This window comes from Kogia breviceps, chromosome 1 (assembly GCF_026419965.1).
Source record: "Kogia breviceps isolate mKogBre1 chromosome 1, mKogBre1 haplotype 1, whole genome shotgun sequence".
NCBI classification, from domain to species: Eukaryota; Metazoa; Chordata; class Mammalia; order Artiodactyla; family Physeteridae; genus Kogia; species Kogia breviceps.
The window spans coordinates 158,424,642-158,443,748 of NC_081310.1; the positions used below are offsets into that span (position 1 = coordinate 158,424,642).

At 37.7% G+C, this 19,107-nt stretch overlaps 2 protein-coding genes across 18 annotated transcripts in view; one reads left to right on the plus strand and one right to left on the minus strand.

The window, feature by feature from the left end:
• The window catches only part of TUT4 (terminal uridylyl transferase 4), a 142,210-nt gene that overhangs the window by 7,442 nt on the left and 115,661 nt on the right, over nt 1–19,107 (plus strand). The gene's annotated exons all lie outside the window — the stretch shown is intronic.
• Nucleotides 6,851–7,446, minus strand: LOC131741335 (sigma intracellular receptor 2). The gene has a single exon (XM_059038162.2). The coding sequence runs from the start codon at nt 7,444–7,446 to the stop codon at nt 6,913–6,915; it is 534 nt and encodes a 177-aa protein (XP_058894145.1). The 3' UTR covers nt 6,851–6,912.

The window sequence follows — 19,107 nt, forward strand, 5'->3', positions numbered from 1 at the left end:
GAGGGCTTCAGTAGTTGCGGCACATGGGCTCAGTAGTTGTGGCTCGTGGGCTTATTTGCTCTGCGGCATGTGGGATCTTCCCAGACCAGGGCTCGAACCCGTGTCCCCTGCATTGGCAGGAGGATTCTTAACCACTGCACCACCAGGGAAGTTCCACCACCCAGTTTTGATTACAGTAGCTTTGTAGAAAGTTTTGAAATTGGGAAATCGAAGTTGAAGTTGTGAGTTCTCCAACTTAACTTTTCTTTTTCAAGATTGTTTTGGCTGTTCTGAGTCCCTTGCATTTCCATGTGCATGTTAGGATCTACTTATCAATTTTTGAAGAAAATCTTGTACTTCTTTTGTTATTACTTTGATGGTATTGGAATGTGTATTCTTTTTCTTTTTCTTCGAGATATAATTTACAGTACCAATTGTAAATGGAATTGTTTTCTTGACTTCACTTTCGGACTGTTCATTGCTAGTATATAGAAATACAATTGATTTTTGTATATTGATCTTGGATAGTAATCTTGCTGGACTAATTTATTAACTCTAACAGTTTTTTTGAGGATTCCTTGGGAATTTTTATATATGGGATCATGTCATCTGCAAATATAGATAGTTTTACTTCTTCCTTTCCGGTCTGGATGCTTTTTATTTCTTTTTCTTGCCTAATTGCCCTGGCTGGTACAGTGTCGAAAAGAAGTCAAGACAACAGGGAATCCCCTGCAGGTCTAGTGGTTAGGACTCGGTGCTTTCACTTCTGCAGCCTGCATTTAATCCCTGGTCAGGGAACTAAGATCCTGCAAGCCACGAGGCCAAAATAAATAAATAAATAAATGTAAAAAGAACTGAAGACAACATATCCTTGTTTCTGTTCTTAAGGGAGAACACATTTAGTCTTTCACCATTAAATATGATGTCACACGTGGGTTTTTTGTCAGATTGAGGCAAGTTTCTTTTGATTCCTAATTTGTTGAGTGTTTTTATTGTAAAAGGGCGTTAGATTTTATCAAATGCTTTTTTTGTGTCACTCGAGATGACTGTGTGTTTTTTGTCCTTTATTTTATTAATGTGGTGTATTATATTGATTGATTTTCATATTGAACCAACCTTGCATTCCTGGGATAGAATACACTTGATCCTGGTGTATAACTTTTTGTTGCTGGATTTGGTTTGCTAGTATTTTGTTGAGGATTTTGCATCTGTAGTCATAAGACACATTGGTGTGTAGTTTTCTTGTAACGTCGTTGTCTGGTTTTGGCATTAAGGCAATACTGGCCTCATAGAATGAGTTAATAGTGTGTTCTTGTATTTGAAAAATTTCTCAGTTTTAATATCTAATGATGTAAGTGTCGATAGGTGTAACTCACAAAAACAAAAGTTCTTGGGATTCTTGGTAATTTTTAGGAGTATAAATGCATCCTGAGGTCGAAAAGTTTGAGAACTGCTGGTTTAGGCTAAGGATATACCTTAGTGCCTAAGCATTGAACCAAAAAATATGTTTCTTTTTTCTTGTCATAAACCAATCCCATTTGTGTCATTTTAGGCAAGTCATAGGCTCAGTGTACCTCATTAATATATAAAGTGGAAATACTGCAAGACTGTTAACTTTGAATATGTGAAAAGATAAACGAGTGGGCATGTTAGGCATACATTAGCTGATACTGTACCTTCAAAACAACCCTGTTTCAAAAAAATTCTTAAATTTTATTTTAGTTTTTTGTACAGCAGATTATTAGTTGTACATTCTATGCGTATTAGTGTATATATGTCAATCCCAGTCTCCCAATTCATCACATCATGATCCCCCCCCACCACTTTCCCCCCTTGGTGTCCATACATTTGTTCTCTACATCTGTGTCTCTATTTCTGCCCTGCAAACTGGTTTACCTGTACCATTTTTCTAGGTTCCACGTATATGCATTAATATACGATATTTGTTTTTCTTTTTCTGACTTATTCTGTATGACAGTCTCTAGATCCATCCATGTCTCTACAAATGATCCAATTTTCCTTTTTATGGCTGAGTAATATTCCATTGTGTATATGTACCATATCTTCTTTAACCATTCATCTGTCGATGGGCATTTAGGTTGCTTCTGTGACCTGGCTGTTGTAAATAGTGTTGCAATGAACATTGGGGTGCATGTGTCTTTTTGAATTATGGTTTTCTCAGGGTATATGCCTAGTAGTGGGATTGCTGGGCCATATGGTAATTCTATTTTTAGTTTTTTAAGGAACCTCCATACTGTTCTCCATAGTGGCTGTATCAATTTACATTCCCACCAACAGTGCAAGAGGGTTCCCTTTTCTCCACACCCTCTCCAGATTTGTTGTTTGTAGATGTTCTGATGCTGCCCATTCTAACTGGTGTGAGATGATAAGCTCATTGTAGTTGTGATTTGCATTTCTCTAATAATTAGTGATGTTGCGCAGCTTTTCACGTGCTTCTTGGCCATCTGTATGTGTTCTTTGGAGAAATGTCTATTTAAACAAATCTTTTTTTTTAAACTGAAAAATTTGTAAGGGCTCCAGGACTTTTTGTAGGAACTTATGATTGTTATGAGACAGTGTCTTGAATTCTGTCATACAGGTAAAAAGTTGTTAGTTGTGTTTGGAACTTGTATTTAAGCTTTCTGTGATAGTACCAGTTTTAAACCAGTGATTTTCATTATATGAGAGGTACACCTCCTTAGGAAGGTGTTTCATAATCACTTTGGAAGGTCTTTTAAACCACTCACAGCTAGCCTCTCCCACCCCCGCATTCTGTGTTCCTCTTCATTTCTGTTGGCCGTGTATTTTGTTTCTCAGATGGGTTAGAAAAATGGTTGAGAACCATTATTCTGAATCCTCTAAGGGGGTTTGTAGCTTGTTCCCTTCACACCTCCTTCCTCAAAACCAGACCCATGTTTTTCTATGTAGTGTCAGTCTATTCTTCTATTCTCCTCTAAAATTCTTTTTCTTTTAAGACTGGTGCCCTACTGCCAAGCGGGGAAAGCAGTAGGGGGGTGGTGGTGGTGGTGGTGTGATGAATTAGGCGATTGGGATTGACATGTATACACTGATGTGTATAAAATTGATGACTGATAGAACCTGCTGTATAAAAAAATAAATAAAATTCAAAAATTCAAAAAAAAAAAAAAGACTGGTGCCCTACTGGCTGTTTCTTACCTGACTTCGTTATTTCAATCTAGGAACCTCTATGTCACTCCCTTATGTTCACTGATACTTTGGTATAATTATTGATATCATGTCAGGCAGTTGGAAGCATAATACTGAAGGTTACCTAACATCTTTTAAAAAATATATGTATATATATTTTAAATTTATTTTTTTATTTATTTCTTTTTGGCTATGTTGGGTCTTTGTTTCTGTGCAAGGGCTTTCTCCAGTTGCGGCGAGTGGGGGCCACTCTTCATCGCGGTGTGCGGGCCTCTCACTATCGCGGCCTGTCGTTGCGGAGCACAGGCTCCAGACGCACAGGCTCAGTAGTTGTGGCTCACGGGCCCAGTTGCTCCGCGGCATGTGGGATCCTCCCAGACCAGGGCTCGAACCCGTGTCCCCTTCATTGGCAGGCAGACTCTCAACCACTGTGCCTACCTAACATCTTAACTTTATTTTTCCTTAATTTCTGTATTCCAGTGGTATTCAACTCTACTTTCCTTGACACACCTACTCATATGGTTCAAAAATGGTTCTACTTCTGACCAAAATCTCCTTAATATCTATATGTACATTTTTCTCATTTTTGTAGTTTTCTCATCTATCCCTAATCTCTTTGTATATAACCTCTTTTGGGCTTTATCCTTCCCCCTCACCAGTACAATTACTGTTGTGTTCACTTACCCTATTGAAATATTCATTCTGTCAGTCCCCTACCCAGTATGAATTTAAATATCTGTAAATTGTATAAACTAGTAGACTGGTGTGTTATGTATGTAGTTAGGTCTTTAACACAGCTGGGCAGTATTTTAGTCAGATTTCTTTTCTGTTTCTCACATTTAGTATTGCTTTACCCTGGCCTTAAGCCCTCTACTGCCCTCTGCCTTTCTCAGTAAGTGTTGGCCTTCTGTTTCATAGAACAATGTTTTAAAACTTGTGTTCCTCATAGTCCTTTGAGATACTGATAGGTGGTCCTGGCAAAAAATGTTTCTTTAGTCAAATAAATCTGGGAAATGTTGCAAATTAGATCTCACTCTTAGAGATTTACAGTGCTTATTAGGATATTGAAGCATCTTCTGGGAAGAAACCCATTTAACTTTAACACAACTTTTCCCTTTCCGCAACCCCACTAAAATTGCTTGTGTTAAGGCCCTAAATAACCTTTTAGTACTTTTTACTATTATTGATAACTATTCTTGTTTATTTTAGTGACATCTCCTTTTCTTCTCTTCTCTGGCTTCCTGTTCTGCAGAGGTTAATCTAAAGCAGAAATTGTGCTACTCTTCTGCTTATCATCTATGGCTTCTCTTTGCTCAAGTCTAAACTTGAGTTGGTGTGCAGATATGTGTACCAATTTACATTCCCAGTTCGTCTCCTGTATTCATCATTATGCATGCTATTTTACATCCTAAAAAACTTATCAGAGTTTTAGAAATATATTTTGTCTAGTACATACAAATCTTGTGTTACTCCTTCTCTTAAGTGAGAAATTCTTTCTCAGCTCAATATTATCTTCATGTAGAGGGCTTTTTCTTAGGCTCTTTCCTCAGGGTTTCCTTAGCATGTGTCACATAATATTGTCATTATTTGTTTATATGACTATCTCCCCTTTTAGACATGAGCCTATTATTTATTTTTGTATCCCCAGCTTTTAACTGAGCACCTTATATGTGAATGTTGAAAATTAATATTTGTTAAAACTAATTCCAGATTTATATTTGTTTACCTGAGCAAATAAAAGCGCAGCTACATAATTTGCAGGGCCTAGTGCAGAATAAAAATGCAGGGTCCCTACTTTAAAACGCAGGAAAAACAGTGCTGTTAAAGTTACTAAAACATAAAGTTTATTTATTTCTTCTTTGATCTTACTCTCATCTCATTGTGTTTATTTTCTTTTTAATGTCATTGTAAATAAAGAACATTGAAATTGTTAAATAAGCATAAATTTTATTGTTCAACTTTGTATTGTGCAATGCCAGATTTAAATGCAAGTATATGATTACTTAACTCTTACGTGGAATTGCTTGAATTTCATAGCTTGTACATATATATTTCATGCTTACCAGTACAGGGAAAACACTGCACAAAACTTTTTTTTTTTTTTTTTTTTTGTGGTACACGGGCCTCTCACTGTTGTGGCCTCTCCCTTTGCGGAGCGCAGGCTCCGGATGCACAGGCTCAGTGGCCATGGCTCACGGGCCCAGCCGCTCCGCAGCATGTGGGATCTTCCCAGACCGGGGCACGAACCCGTGTCCCCTGCATCGGCAGGCGGATTCTCAACCACTGCGCCACCAGGGAAGCCCTTACTCGCTGTTTTTATTTCATTTCTTATACTTGCACATTCTACCAACAGTCTTTACCTTTGATTTGGCAGGACTGAAAGGAAAAGGAACTGTGGCTTACTCTATCTTTCCCTTTCCTTCTGTGTTGTCACTTTTAGCATAAGTGGTTGGTTAATACAAGGAAGTTAACATGAGTAAGAAAAGACATGATAGGCTTTTTGATCATTCATGTTTCTTAGAATTCCATTGCCTTTTCTCTGTGTTTGAAGCAAGTTATGGTTCAAACAAAATGTGGCTTCTTGGGCTGTTAGTACCCTTGCTTACTTAGTTGTAGACAACATGCTTACTTAATATTCACATTGAGTCTTTTTTTTTTTGGTCAGCAACTACCTTTATTTTGACCAGACACACGAGTCAGATGATACTCCCAACAATCAGACTGTTAAGGCTTGTAAGCAAAACAGGCAAAAAGGGGGACCTAACCAGGACCAGCATCTACCATTTTCCATGTGTGTTCACAAGTCTTTTTTTTTTTTTGAGTTGGCCTCCAGTATGAATTTAGAGAAAGCTAGCAGAATACCAAGTACTAACGTGAAGAGACCTTATATGCACACACTGGACCTGTCATGCACAGCTCTCCGACACCCGTTGCCTTTGGCTGGGAATGAGACAGGAAGGAATTATTCAACTATTTGGTAGGACGAAGTTATCCAGTAGGAGGGATACCTCCAGTGCAGGTTTGAGAGACCAGATGTCAGAGTAAAGGAACTTATGTTAGGTGGTCTGTAAAAAGTAATAGAAGACTGAGGCTTGGAAAGAGGATAAACAAGGAGACTTAAAAAAATCTCTTCTCCTGGGACAACCTGTTTGAGACAGAAACAATACACCTTCCAATTTGAGCCATTTCTGACTGAAGGTCATGCCAAGGTTGAATGTTAAGGAAAACTAAGTTTAACCCTCTTACAGAATAGCTCACCCCCACCTAGGCGTGGGGACAAGAAAATAGTTTTTAATGAACATCACAGAGGCACAGCTTCAAGCTTAAAAATGGCCTGAGACACCCCAGTGACACACTGTAGAGAGTCATGAGTCAAAGGGTTAGTCACGGTTATACTGTGGGTCATATGACTCATGAACTTGCCAAGTAGGCCATGTTGCTTGGAAGTCTATCTGGTTTCTGGTCTGGTCCTGCCTTTATTAATCCTGCAATGGTGCTTGGGCACATGGTGAGGTCTCTGGCACCACTTCCCTATAATCTAGCCCACACCCCTCTGCTCATCCTCAGGTGATCAGTCTGTTTATGCCAGTGACCTTGGAAGATGAGGGTTTGATGTGCCTCCTGCCAGTGCCTTGGCCATGTGTGTTGCTGCTGGTGTGTTTCAAATACTACTGAAAACATGGATTCTGAGCATTTTCCTGGTACTGGGTCCAACAGGAAACTGCCCCATGGTCACCTCTCCCCTGGACCCGGGGTTATTTTTCCTCATTTTTTCTTTCTTTTCTCCTCAGACTTGTAGTAGGGGTTCTGCAACATGAAAAGCAGAAGTATAAGAGGGATGAGAAAGTAGGGCATGTAGACAGATACAAGGAATAGTCGTTCGTGGAAAGTCTTAGGTCCTTGTTCTCTGAAACAACTGGCTTTGGAGAAATCCTCGAGTAGAAATGTGGAGAGGATTGGAATCAGAGTTGTTATCGTTTGAACCGAGTAGATAATTGCAGGGGTGCAGATCCACCTGCAGCCTCCTTTGAAGAAGGCATATGTTGCGACAGGAAAGAAAGGCAGCTGAAACACAAGCTCGCAAAACAGGAAGGACTTAAACCACACCGGGGCGTTCTGTAGCAGGGGGTCTTTGAACTCCTCAGTATACCACTGCTGCAGGTTTCTCAGCTCCAAGGGGTAGAGATCGCACGGCAGCACCGCCTGCAGGTCCACGAGCAGGGTGATTGGGATGTGGGAGAGGAAGTAGAGGCCCAGCAGCCACTCCAGGCTGTGCCGGGTGCCCAGAGGCCCCATCATCTGTTGGTTGGGCAGAGCAGGAGGCTAGACTATGCTGGAGCGAACGCGACGTGGCCACATTGAGTCTTGCTGAACTCCCCACACATCATGGACCAACCGATATTCTGTGTTCAAGAGGCATCACCAAAGCTATATGAGAATGAGGTGGAGACGAATGGCAATGTATACATTTTGCATATATCTCCTGCCCCTGTGCATGTTCCATTGTCCTATTAGACTTCACTACAAAACACAAATTCAAAAATAAAATTATTAAGAATTTCAAGTTGGTGACAGGAGAGCTTTAAACCAAGCACAGCATCTTTCTGAGCATGGAGCCCTGTGTAACTGCACAGATCACATGACTATGAAATTAGCCCTGAACAAAAGGATTGGAGGGAAATAGTAACATGGGTCGAGACAGAGACTGCCTTATTTCACCTTGTACTAATGTGATAAGCCTTGTTACTGCTCCTTTATTTTGAGGCATTCTGAGGGTTGTGTTCCTTATCGCCTTGAAGTTAGGTGCAGCCATGTGGCTTTTTTTGGTAAATGAAATGTGAGCAAAGGTGACCAGTGCTATTCCTTCTCCCTCTGTTTTGCTAATATGGGAGGTAACATAAGATTAAAGCAGCTTGGAATGCTGAGCCAATGCATAAAGGACAGCTGCCTTAGAGAGTCACCTTAATTCACAGAGGATTTTGCATGAGTTGTTAAATCAGTGTATGTTGTGATAAACATTGAGTTGTAGAGGTTGTTATTGCAGCATAATCTGGCCCATTCCAAGGTATACAGTATATGAAATTTCAAAATGAGTGTGGTGTTAGAAGCACAAGCATTGTGGGACCAGCACAGTTACATATCACAGTTTTTGGACCTATGGGACAAACTTTGTCTTCCTAGCAAACAAGTAACACTTAAAAAGTGTTGGCTACACTGTTATACATAAATACCAAAGAGCTGCCTGATATTGGAAGAATCAAGAACTTTCTAGTGAATCTTGCATCACAGAACTCTTCATACAGATAGGGCTCATTCTTGATTATTTGTTTATAAGGAAAAAGAGGAAAGTGTGGCTTGGATAATTAGGGGATCCAGATGATCTCCATATCTTATTTGAAAAAAGCCCAAAAAACAATTGGCAACCTCAGGCTGTTTTAATCAACAAATTTCTTTTGAAAAGAAGCATGACTTAAACTAAACTTCTTTAACCAGTGGCCAAAAAAGTTTTACCAGATGAACACAGAAGGAAAAGGCTTGAGTAATCCAGAAAACCTAGCTAATTGGCCTTTAGATGAGGATCTAGATAATTTAGTTTGGAAATCCCATTTATTTACAAAACTGGATTTAGAGAAGGGGGCACAGTTCTACTTGCCTTTGATCATAAAAACTCTGTTAGTTGATTTACCCATATAAAAAGTTATGTTTTAAAAAAATCTTTAGCTATTTTAGTGAATGATTGACATTTAAAATTTGAGGTTTGTGATACTTTATATAAGCTTAATACACATTATTTCGATTAAATTTTTTGAGTTAAAAATTTTTTTATTGTGGTAAAGTATATGTCACATTAAATTTATTGTTTTAACCTCTGTAAGTGTACAATTCAATGGCATTAGTACCTTCACAATGTTGTGTAACCATCGCCACTGTTTATTTCCAAAACTTTTTTATCATCCCAAACAGAAACTCTGTACCCATTAAGCAATGACTTCCCATTCCCCTCTCCCGCTAGCCCCTGATAACTTCTGTTCTACTTTCTGTTCCTATGAATTTACCAATTCTCAGTATCTTATATAGTTGAATCATACAATATCTGCCGTTTTGTGAGTGATTTATTTCGTTTAGCATGATGTCCTCAAGGTTCATACATGTTGTAGCATGTGTCAGAGTTTCCTTCCTTTAAATGGCTGAGTAATATTCCATTGTGTTTTTCCCACATTTTATCTATGCATCTGTTTATAGATGCTTGGTTGCATCTCCCTTTTGGCTGTTGTGAATAATGCTGCAGTGAACATGGTGTACAAATATCTGTTTGAGTCCCTATTTTCAGTCTTTTGGATATATGCCTACGAGTAGAATTGCTGGATCATATGACAATTCCATGTTTAACTTTTTGAGGAACCTTCAAACTGTTTTCTTCATCAACTGCATAATTTTTTTCTCACCAGCAGTTGCATGAGGATTCCCACTTGGTTTTTTGTTTTTTTGTTTTGGTTTCCTTTGCTTTTGGTATCAAATTCAAAAACAATCATTGTCAAGATGGATGTCAAGGATGAAATTTTAAATTTTGATGAAGACCAATTTATCTATTGTTTTCTTTTGTCGTTTGTGCTTTTGATGTCATATTTAAGAAACTGTTGCCAAATCCGAGGTCATGAATATTTATAGTTTTTATGCAGTTATAGTTTTAGTATAGATATTAAATTTAGGTCTTTGTTTTTTGGTTTTTGTTTTTATCCTTGCATTGTTTATTTCTGAAAATATAGGTATATATATTCTCTTCTTTCTTACAAAAAATTAGCTTACTACACATGCCTGTGTATATTACTTTTTTTCACTTAATAGTATATCTTCACTATCACTCCATAACAGAATAGAGATTTTCTCAGTCTAGTTTACATCTGTATGGTAATATATTTTATTGTTTTATGATAGTTTTTCTGTAATTTTTCAAAAGACTCAAATGGTCATTTGAGTTTTTTTCTTGTCTGCTGCTTTTACAATTAGTGTCTTGTCTTATTTGATCCATTTTGAGTTAATTTTTGCAGCTGGTGTAAGGTCGGGGTCCAGCTTCATTCTTTTGAACAGGTGTGTTCAGTTTTCCAGCACCATTTGTTGAAAAGACTGTCCTTTCCCCCATTCAGTACTCATAGCACTATTATTGTCAGATCGAATGACCATGTATGTAAGGGTTATTTATGGGCTCTGTATTCTGTTCCATTGATATATGTCTTTCCTTATGTCATTACCAGACTGTTTTGGTTATTGTAGCTTTGTGTAGTAAGTTTTGAAATAAAGTGTTACTCTTCCAACCAATTTTTTCCTTTTTTTAGATTGTTTTGCCTATTTAGAGGTCTTTGAAATTCCATATGACTTTTAGGATGAGTTTTTGTTTCTGCTGAAAATGCCCTTGTGATTTTGATAGTGATTGCATTGAGTCTGTAGATCACTTTGGATAGTATTGACGTCTTAACAGTATTGTTAACAGTGTAAGTCATTGGCAATGACTTAAGTGAAGGAAACAAATGGGTGAGTGCAGAGTGGGCTGCAGTTTATGGATTCTGCCCAGTCTCCAGCTTTTGGCAGCACTGGGAAAGCAGACTAAATAGTTTTGGTGACTCTTGATATTGATAACAATAAGCAAGGGGTGGAGTACTTAATTCTTTTAAGGTGAATGATAAACATTGTAAAAGGTGTGTTTTCGAATGTTCTTCTCCCTTCGGCTGTAAGTCACATGAACTTAAAATACTTCCTGATTCCTTAGTTACCCATAGGCAGTGACCAAAGTCTGAAAAGGGAAGAGCAAGAAAGAGGTAGGTAGGGAAAGTAGGCTGGAAGGAATCTATGAACATGGGATGTTGCTGCTTTTATTTATTTAATTTCTTTCAGTAATGTTTTGCAGTGTAGTGTTTTCAGAGTAAGAATTTTTTTGCCTCCTTGGTTAAATTTATTCTTAAGTATTTTATTCTTTTTGATTTTATTGTAAGTGGAATCATTTTTGTAATTTCCCTTATGGATTGTTCATTGCCACTGTAAAGAAATCTGTGTGTTGATTCTGTATCCTGCAACTTGTTGAATTTGTTTATTAGCTCTGTTTTTTTGTGTGTATTCTTAGAATTTTGTTCCATTTAAGATCATGTCATCTGCAAACCGATAATTTTACTTTTTCTTTTGCAGTTTGGATGCCTTATTTCTTTTACTTGGCTAATTGCTCTGGCTGGAACTTCTAGTACTATGTTAAATAGAAGTGGCAAAAGCAGACATCTTTGTCTTATTGCGGGTCTTAGGGGAAATTTTTTTAAGTCTTTCACTAATGAGTATGATGCTAGCTGTGTGTTTTTCGTTTTGGGTGTTTTTTTTTTTTTTGTAGATGGCCTTTATTATGTGGAGGAAGTTCCTTTCTATTACTAGTTCATTGAGTGTTTTTCTCATGAAAAGGTGCTGGATTTTGTGAAATGCTTTCTTCTGCATCAGTTGAGATGATCACGTATTTTTCTTTTCCTTCAGTCTATTAATGTGGTTTATCACTTTGATTGATAATTCATATGTTCAATCACCCTTACGTTCTGAAGATAAATCTCATTTGGTCATGGTGTATAACCCTTTTAATATGCTGCTGAATTTGGTTTGCTAGTACTTTGTTGATGATTTTTTGCATATATATTCAGAGTATCAGAGTAATGCTGGCCTCATAGAATGAGTTAGGAAGTGTTCCCTCCTTTTCAATTTTTTGGAAGTGTTTGAGAAGGATGGGTATTAATTCTTTACATGTTGAGTAAGCTTCTCCAGTATAGCCTTCTGATTCTGAGCTCTTTTTGTTGAGGGGTTTTTGATTACTGTTTCAATCTACTTACTTGTTGTAGGTGTATTCATATTTTATATTTGCTTTTGACTTAGTTTTGGTAATTTGTGTTTTTGTAGGAATTTGTTCGTTCCACCTAGGTTATCCAATTTGCTGATGTACAGTTGTTCATAGTATTCTTTTATAATCCTTATTTTAAAAAATTATATCAGGGGCTTCCCTGGTGGCGCAGTGGTTGAGAGTCCGCCTGCCGATGCAGGGGACACGGGTTTGTGCCCCGGTCTGGGAAGATCCCACATGCCACAGAGCGGCTGGTCCTGTGAGCCATGGCCGCTGAGCCTGCGCGTCCGGAGCCTGTGCTCCACAACGAGAGAGACCACAACAGTGAGAGGCCCGTGTACAGCCAAAAAAAAAAAAAAAAAAAAAAAAATTATATCAAATATCCTTTTATCTCTATTTTAAAAATTGTGGTAAAATAATACATTGCTTAAAAAAGTACATTGTTTTCATTTGTCTCAAGGTATTGCCCTTGTGATTTCTTCTTTGACCCGTTGGTTGTTTGCGTGCATTGTTTAATTTTCACATATTTGTGAATTTTCCAGTTTTGTTGCTGTTATTGATTTGATTTCCAATTTCAGTCTGTTATAAGATAATTTGTATGATTTCAGTCTTTTTAAATTTATTAAGACTTGTTTTGTGGCCTAACATAATAGTCTATCCTTGAGAATGTTCCATGTGTACTTGAGAGGAATATGTATTCTGCTGATGTTGGGTTGAGTCTTCTGGATTTATCTGTTAGGTCTCATTGGTGTATAGTGTTATTCAAGTCCTCTATTTCCTTATTGGTTTTCTGTCTGGTTGCTCTAACCATTATTGAAAGAAAGGTATTGAAGTCTCCAACTATTTAATTTATTTATTTAATTGAAGTATAGTTGATTTACAATGTTGTGTTAATTTCTGCCATATAGCAAAGTGACATATATAGGTTATATGTAATATATATAATATATGTATACATTCTGTTTAATATTGTTTTCCATTGTGGTTTATTGCAGGACTTTGAATATAGTTTTCTGTGCTATACAGTAGGACCTTGTTTTCCATTCATTCTGTATGTAATAGTTTGCATCTACTAACCCCAAACCCCAGTCCATCCCCCCTCCCCACTCCCTCCCCCTTGGCAACCACAAGTCTGTTCTCTATGTCTGTGTGTCTGTTTCTGCCTCATAGATAGGTTCATTGTGTCATACTTTGGATTCCACATATAAGTGACATCATATGGTATTTGTCTTTCTCTTTCTGACTTATTTCACTTAGTATGATAATCTCTAGTTCTGTCCATGTTGCTGCAAATGGCATTATTTTCTTTTTTATGGCTGAGTAGTATTCCATTGTATATATGTACCACAACTTCTTTTTTTTTTTTTTTTTTTTGCGGTATGCGGGCCTCTCACTGTTGTGGCCTCTCCCGTTGCGGAGCACAGGCTCCGGACGCACAGGCTCAGTGGCCATGGCTCACGGGCTCAGTTGCTCCGTGGCATGTGGGATCTTCCCGGACCAGGGCACGAACCTGTGTCTCCTGCATCGGCAGGCGGATTCTCAACCACTGCGCCACCAGGGAAGCCCAACACAACTTCTTTTGTTTTTTAAAAATTTTTATTAGAGTAGAGTTGATTTACAATGTTGTGTTAGTTTCATGTGTACAGCAAAGTGAATCAGTTATACATATATCCACTCTTTTTTTTTTTTTAAGATTCTTTTCCCATATAGGCCATTACAGAGTACTGAGTAGAGTTCCCTGTGCTATACAGCAGGTTCTTATTAGTTATTTATTTTATATGTAGTAGTGTGTATATGTCAGTTCCAATCTCACAACTTATCCCTTCCCCCCTTATCTCCTGGTAACCATAAGTTTATTTTCTACATTTGTGACTCTACTTCTATATTGTAAATAAATTCATTTTGTACTCGTTTTTTTTAGATTCCATATATAAGGGATATCATATGATAGATGTCTTTCTGTGTCTGACTTACTTCACTCAGTATGACAATCTGTGGGTTCATCCATGTTGCTGCAAATGGCATTATGTTCTTTTTTATGGCTGAGTTATATTCCATGGTATATATGTACCATGTCTTCTTTATCCATTCATCTGTTGATGGTCATTAAGGTTGTTTCCATGTCTTGGCTATTGTGAATAATGCTGCTATGAACATAGGGTTCATGTATCTTTTTGAATTATAGCTTTGTCCAGATATATGCCCCGGAGTGGGATTGCTGGATCTTATGGTAGCTCTGTTTTTAGTTTTCTGAGGAACCTCCATACTGTTCTCCATTGTGGCTGCACCAACTTATATTCCCACCAACAGTGTAGGAGGGTTCCCTTTTCTCCACACCCACTCCAGCATTTGTTATTTGTAGACTTTTTGATGATGGTCGTTTTGACTGGTGTGAAGTGGTACCTTACTGTAGTTTTGATTTGCATTTATCTAACAATTAGGGATGTTGAGCATCTTTTCATGTGCCTCTTGGCCATCTGTATGTCTTTTTAGATCTTCTGCCCATTTTTCGATTGGGTTGTTTTTGTTGTTGAGTTGTATGAGCTGTTCGTATATTTTGGAAATTAAGCCCTTGTCAGTCTCATGGTTTGCAAATATTTTCTCCCATTCTGTAGGTTGTCTTTTTGTTTCGTTTATGATTTCCTTTGCTGTGCAAAAGCTTGTAAATTTCATTAGGTCCCATTTGTTTATTTTTGTTTTTATTTCTATTGCCATGGGAGACTGACCTAAGAAAACATTGGTACAATTTATGCCAGAGAATGTTTTACCTATGTTTTCTTTTAGGAGTTTTATGGTGTGATGTCTAATGTTTAAGTCTTTAAACCATTTTGAGTTTATTTTTGTGTATGGTGAGAGGGTGTGTTCTAACTTCATTGATTAACATGTGGCTGTCCAACTTTCCCAGCACCAGTTGCTGAAGAGACTGTCCTTTTCTCATTGTATATTCTTGCCTCCTTTGTTGACAATTAATTGACCATAGGTGTGTGGGTTTATTTCTGGGTTCTCTATTCTGTTCCATTGATCCATATGTCTGTTATTGTGCCAATGCCATGCTGTTTTGATTACTGAAACTTTGTAGTGTTGCCTGAAGTCTGGGATGGTTATGCCTCCTGCTTTGTTCTTTTTCTTCAGGATTGCTTTGGCAGTTCTGGGTCTTTTATGGTTCCATATGGATTTTAGGATTATTTGTTCTAGTTTGGTGAAAAATGTCATGGGTAATTTGATAGGGATCCAGCTATTATTATAGAATTATCTATTCCTCTTTTCAATTTTGTTAATTTTTGTTTCCTATTTTGGGGGCTCTGTTATTAGGTATTTATATGTTTATAATTGTTACATATTTTTGTTGGACTAAACTTTTTATCAGTGTATAATGCTCTTCTTTGTCTCTTGTAACCTTTTTTTTTTTTTTTTGCGGTATGCGGGCCTCTCACTGCTGTGGCCTCTCCCGTTGCGGAGCACAGGCTCCGGACGCGCAGGCCCAGCGGCCATGGCTCACGGGCTTAGTTGCTCCGCGGCATGTGGGATCTTCCCGGACCAGGGCACGAACCCGTGTCCCCTGCATCGGCAGGCGGATTCGCAACCACTGCGCCACCAGGGAAGCCCTCTTGTAACCTTTTTTGACTTATATTTTTTTCTGACAATTATATAGCCAACTCAGTTCTCTCTTGATATCTTTTTCCAGCCTGTATTTTCAACCTCTTTGCTTCTTTGTATCTAAAGTGAATCTCTTGTAGGTAATATGATAGATGGATCATGTGTTTTCTAATCCGGTTTTCCAATCTCTGCCTTTAATTGGCGCATCTAATTCATCTTTGAATTGGCCAAAAAATTCGTTCAGTTTTTTCCATAAGATGGCTCTAGTAGTCCTTCGTTGTCTTTAACTTCATTTGAAACAATTTTGTTAGGTTATATTGTGACAGCTGTCATATTAGTGTGCCTTTAAAAAAACTTATCAAAATTGGTGAATTTTTGTGTAGCCATTTTAATGTTGAAAGTGGAAGAAAACAACATTTTTGGCATATAATGCTTTATTATTTCAAGAAAGGTAAAAACACAACAGAAATGCAAAAAAAAGATTTGTGCAGTGTATGGAGAAGGAGCTGTGACTGATCGAATATGTCAAAAATGGTTTGCAAAGTTTTGTGTTGGAGATTTCTCACCGGACAATGCTCCATGGTCCGGTAGACTAGTTGAAGTTGATAATGATCAAATTGAGACATGAATTGAAAACAATCAACATTATACCACACGGGAGATAGCTGACATCCTCAAAGTATCCAAATCAAGCGCTGAAAATCATTTGCACCAGCTTGGTTATGTTAATCGCTTTGATGTTTAGGTTCCACATAAGTTAAGTGAGAAAAACCTTCTTGACCATATTTCTGCGTGTGATTTTCTACTTAAGTGTAACAAAAACGTTTGTTTTTAAAACAATTTGTGATGCGTGATGAAAAGTGGATACTGTACAATGATGTGGAACAGAAGAGATCATGAGGCAAGCGAAGTAAATCACCACCAACCACAACAAAGAAGATGATGTTGTGTATATGGTGGGATTGGAAGGGAGTCATCTATTATGAGCTCCTTCCAGAAAACCAAACGATTAATTTCAACAATTACTGCTTGCAGTTTGACCAACTGAAAGCAGCACTTGATGAAAAGCACCCGGAATTAGTCAACAGAAAATGCATAATCTGCCATCAGGATACCACAAGAGTGCATATTTATTTGATGACCAGGTAGAAACTGTTACAGCTTGGCTGGGAAGTTGTGATTCATCCACCGTATTCACCAGACATTGCACCCTCAGATTTCCATTTATTTCAGTCTTTACAAAATTCTCTTAATGGAAAAAATTTCAATTCCCTGGAAGACTGTAAAAGGTACCTGGAACAGTTCTTTGGTCAAAAAAATAAAGAGTTTAGGGAAGATGGAATTATGAAGTTGCCTGAAAAATGGCAGAAGGTAGTGGAACAAAAGGGTGCATATGTTGCTCTTAGAGTTCTTGGTGAAAATGAAAAATGTGTCTTTTAGTTTTACTTAAAAACCAAAGGAACTTTTTGGCCAACCCAATACATTTAAAGTAGTTATTGATAAGGAAGGATTTATTCCTGCTCTTTAGTTTTTTCTTTTCTGTATGTCTCATGCTTTTTGTTCCTCAATTTCTCTCTTAATTTTTTTCTCTCATAATTTTTCTCTTACTGCCTTTTTATGTATTCAGTTGGCTTTTTTATAGTGTGCTATTTTAATTTCTTTTTTTCCTTTTTGTATTTTTAAACATTATTTTCTTAGTGGTTGCCTTGCAGATAACAGCACAACTAATATCTTACATTTATAATAGCCTAGTTTGAGTAATACCAGTTTAGTTTCAATAGTATACACATGCTCTGATCCTATATGTCTCTGTTCTTTCTCATTGTTGTCATAGATTGCATCTTTATACATTGTGTGCCCATTAACATAGGTTTATAATTGTCTTCTTATGTATTTGCCTTTTAAATCATGTAGAAAAAAAAGAAGAGTTACAAACCAGCAGTACAATAATACTGGCTTTTATGTTTACCTGTGCTAAGTTACCTTTACCAGTGTCCTTTATTTCTTATGGGTTTGAGTTACTGCCTAATTTCTTTTCATTTCAGCCTTAAGAACTCACTTTAGCATTTCTTGTAGTGCTAGTCTACAAGTCTGCTAATGAAATTTCTTAGTTTTTGTTTATCTGGAAGTGTCATATTTTCTCTGTCATTAATAAAGGATAGTTTTTCTGCATGGTTAGAGAATATTCGGTTGACAGTGTTTTTCATCCAGGACTTTAAATATGTCATCCCATTGCCTTCTGGCCTCCATAATTTTTGATGGGAAATCAGCTGTTAATTTTATTGTGGATTCTTCATGTATGAGAAGTTGCTTCTCTCGTTGCTTTCCAAAGTTTCTTCTGTCTTTAACAATTTTTTTTGTGTGTGTGTGGTATGCGGGCGTCTCACTGTTGTGGCCTTTCCCGTTGCGGAGCACAGGCTCCAGACGCACAGGCTCAGCGGCCATGGCTTACAGGCCCAGCCGCTCCGTGGCATGTGGGATCTGCCCGGACCGGGGCACGAACCCGTGTCCCCCGCATCGGCAGGCAGATTCTCAACCACTGCGTCACCAGGGAAGCCTTGTCTTTAACAATTTAACAATTATGTGTCTTGGTGTGGATTCCTTTGAGTTTATTCAGCTTGGAGTTCATTGAGTTTCTTGGATGTGTGTAGTTGTGTCTTTCATCAGATTTGGGAATTTTTTGGCTATTATTTCTTCAATTTTTTTTTTTTTTTTTTGGGCCATGCTGCATGGCTTGTAGGATCTTAGTTCCCCAACCAGGAGTTGAACCTGGGCTCATGGCAGTGAAAGCATGGGGAGTCCTAACCACTGGACCACTAGGGAATTCCCTCTTTAAGTATTTTTTTCTTTCTCCTTCTCTCTTTTCCTTGTGAGACTCCTGTTATGCGTATGCTAGTATGCATGGTAGAGAAGAAGGAAGGCACATGAGGAACTCAGGAACCAGACAACACAGGGAGCAGAAAAAAGTTCCAGAAAAATTGTTAGTGTTTTCAGAAATAAGAGATGATCAGAGTGCTGTGAAAAGGAATAATCAGAGGATTAGAAAGTTCATAGAAGTGAAAATACGAAAGGATTTCTCCATGCCCCCCCTCCAAATATAGAAGGGTTGGAAGATAAATTTGAGGAAATCACCCAAGAAGGACAAAAAAGAGATGGGAAATGGAGAGAAAAGATAATTGGAGGGTCATTGTAAGAGGCCTAAAGTTCAATTAATAGGAGCTCTAGAAAAAGCAGAGAAGATGAAAAGGAGGAAGTTATGGAAGATATAATATGGAAAAAATTTTCAGAAGTGAAGGACTTGAGTTAGAGATTAAAAGAGCCAGCTGAATGCACAGCAAAATGAATAAAAAAATATCTATATTAGGACTTATCACTTGTAAATTACAGAACATTGAGGCAAAGAGAATATCATAAAAGTTTCTGTAAAGAAAAAAAAACAGTTCAGTAAAAGAGATGGAGAATAAGAATGGCATAATTTTCTCAGTAGTAACACTAGAAAC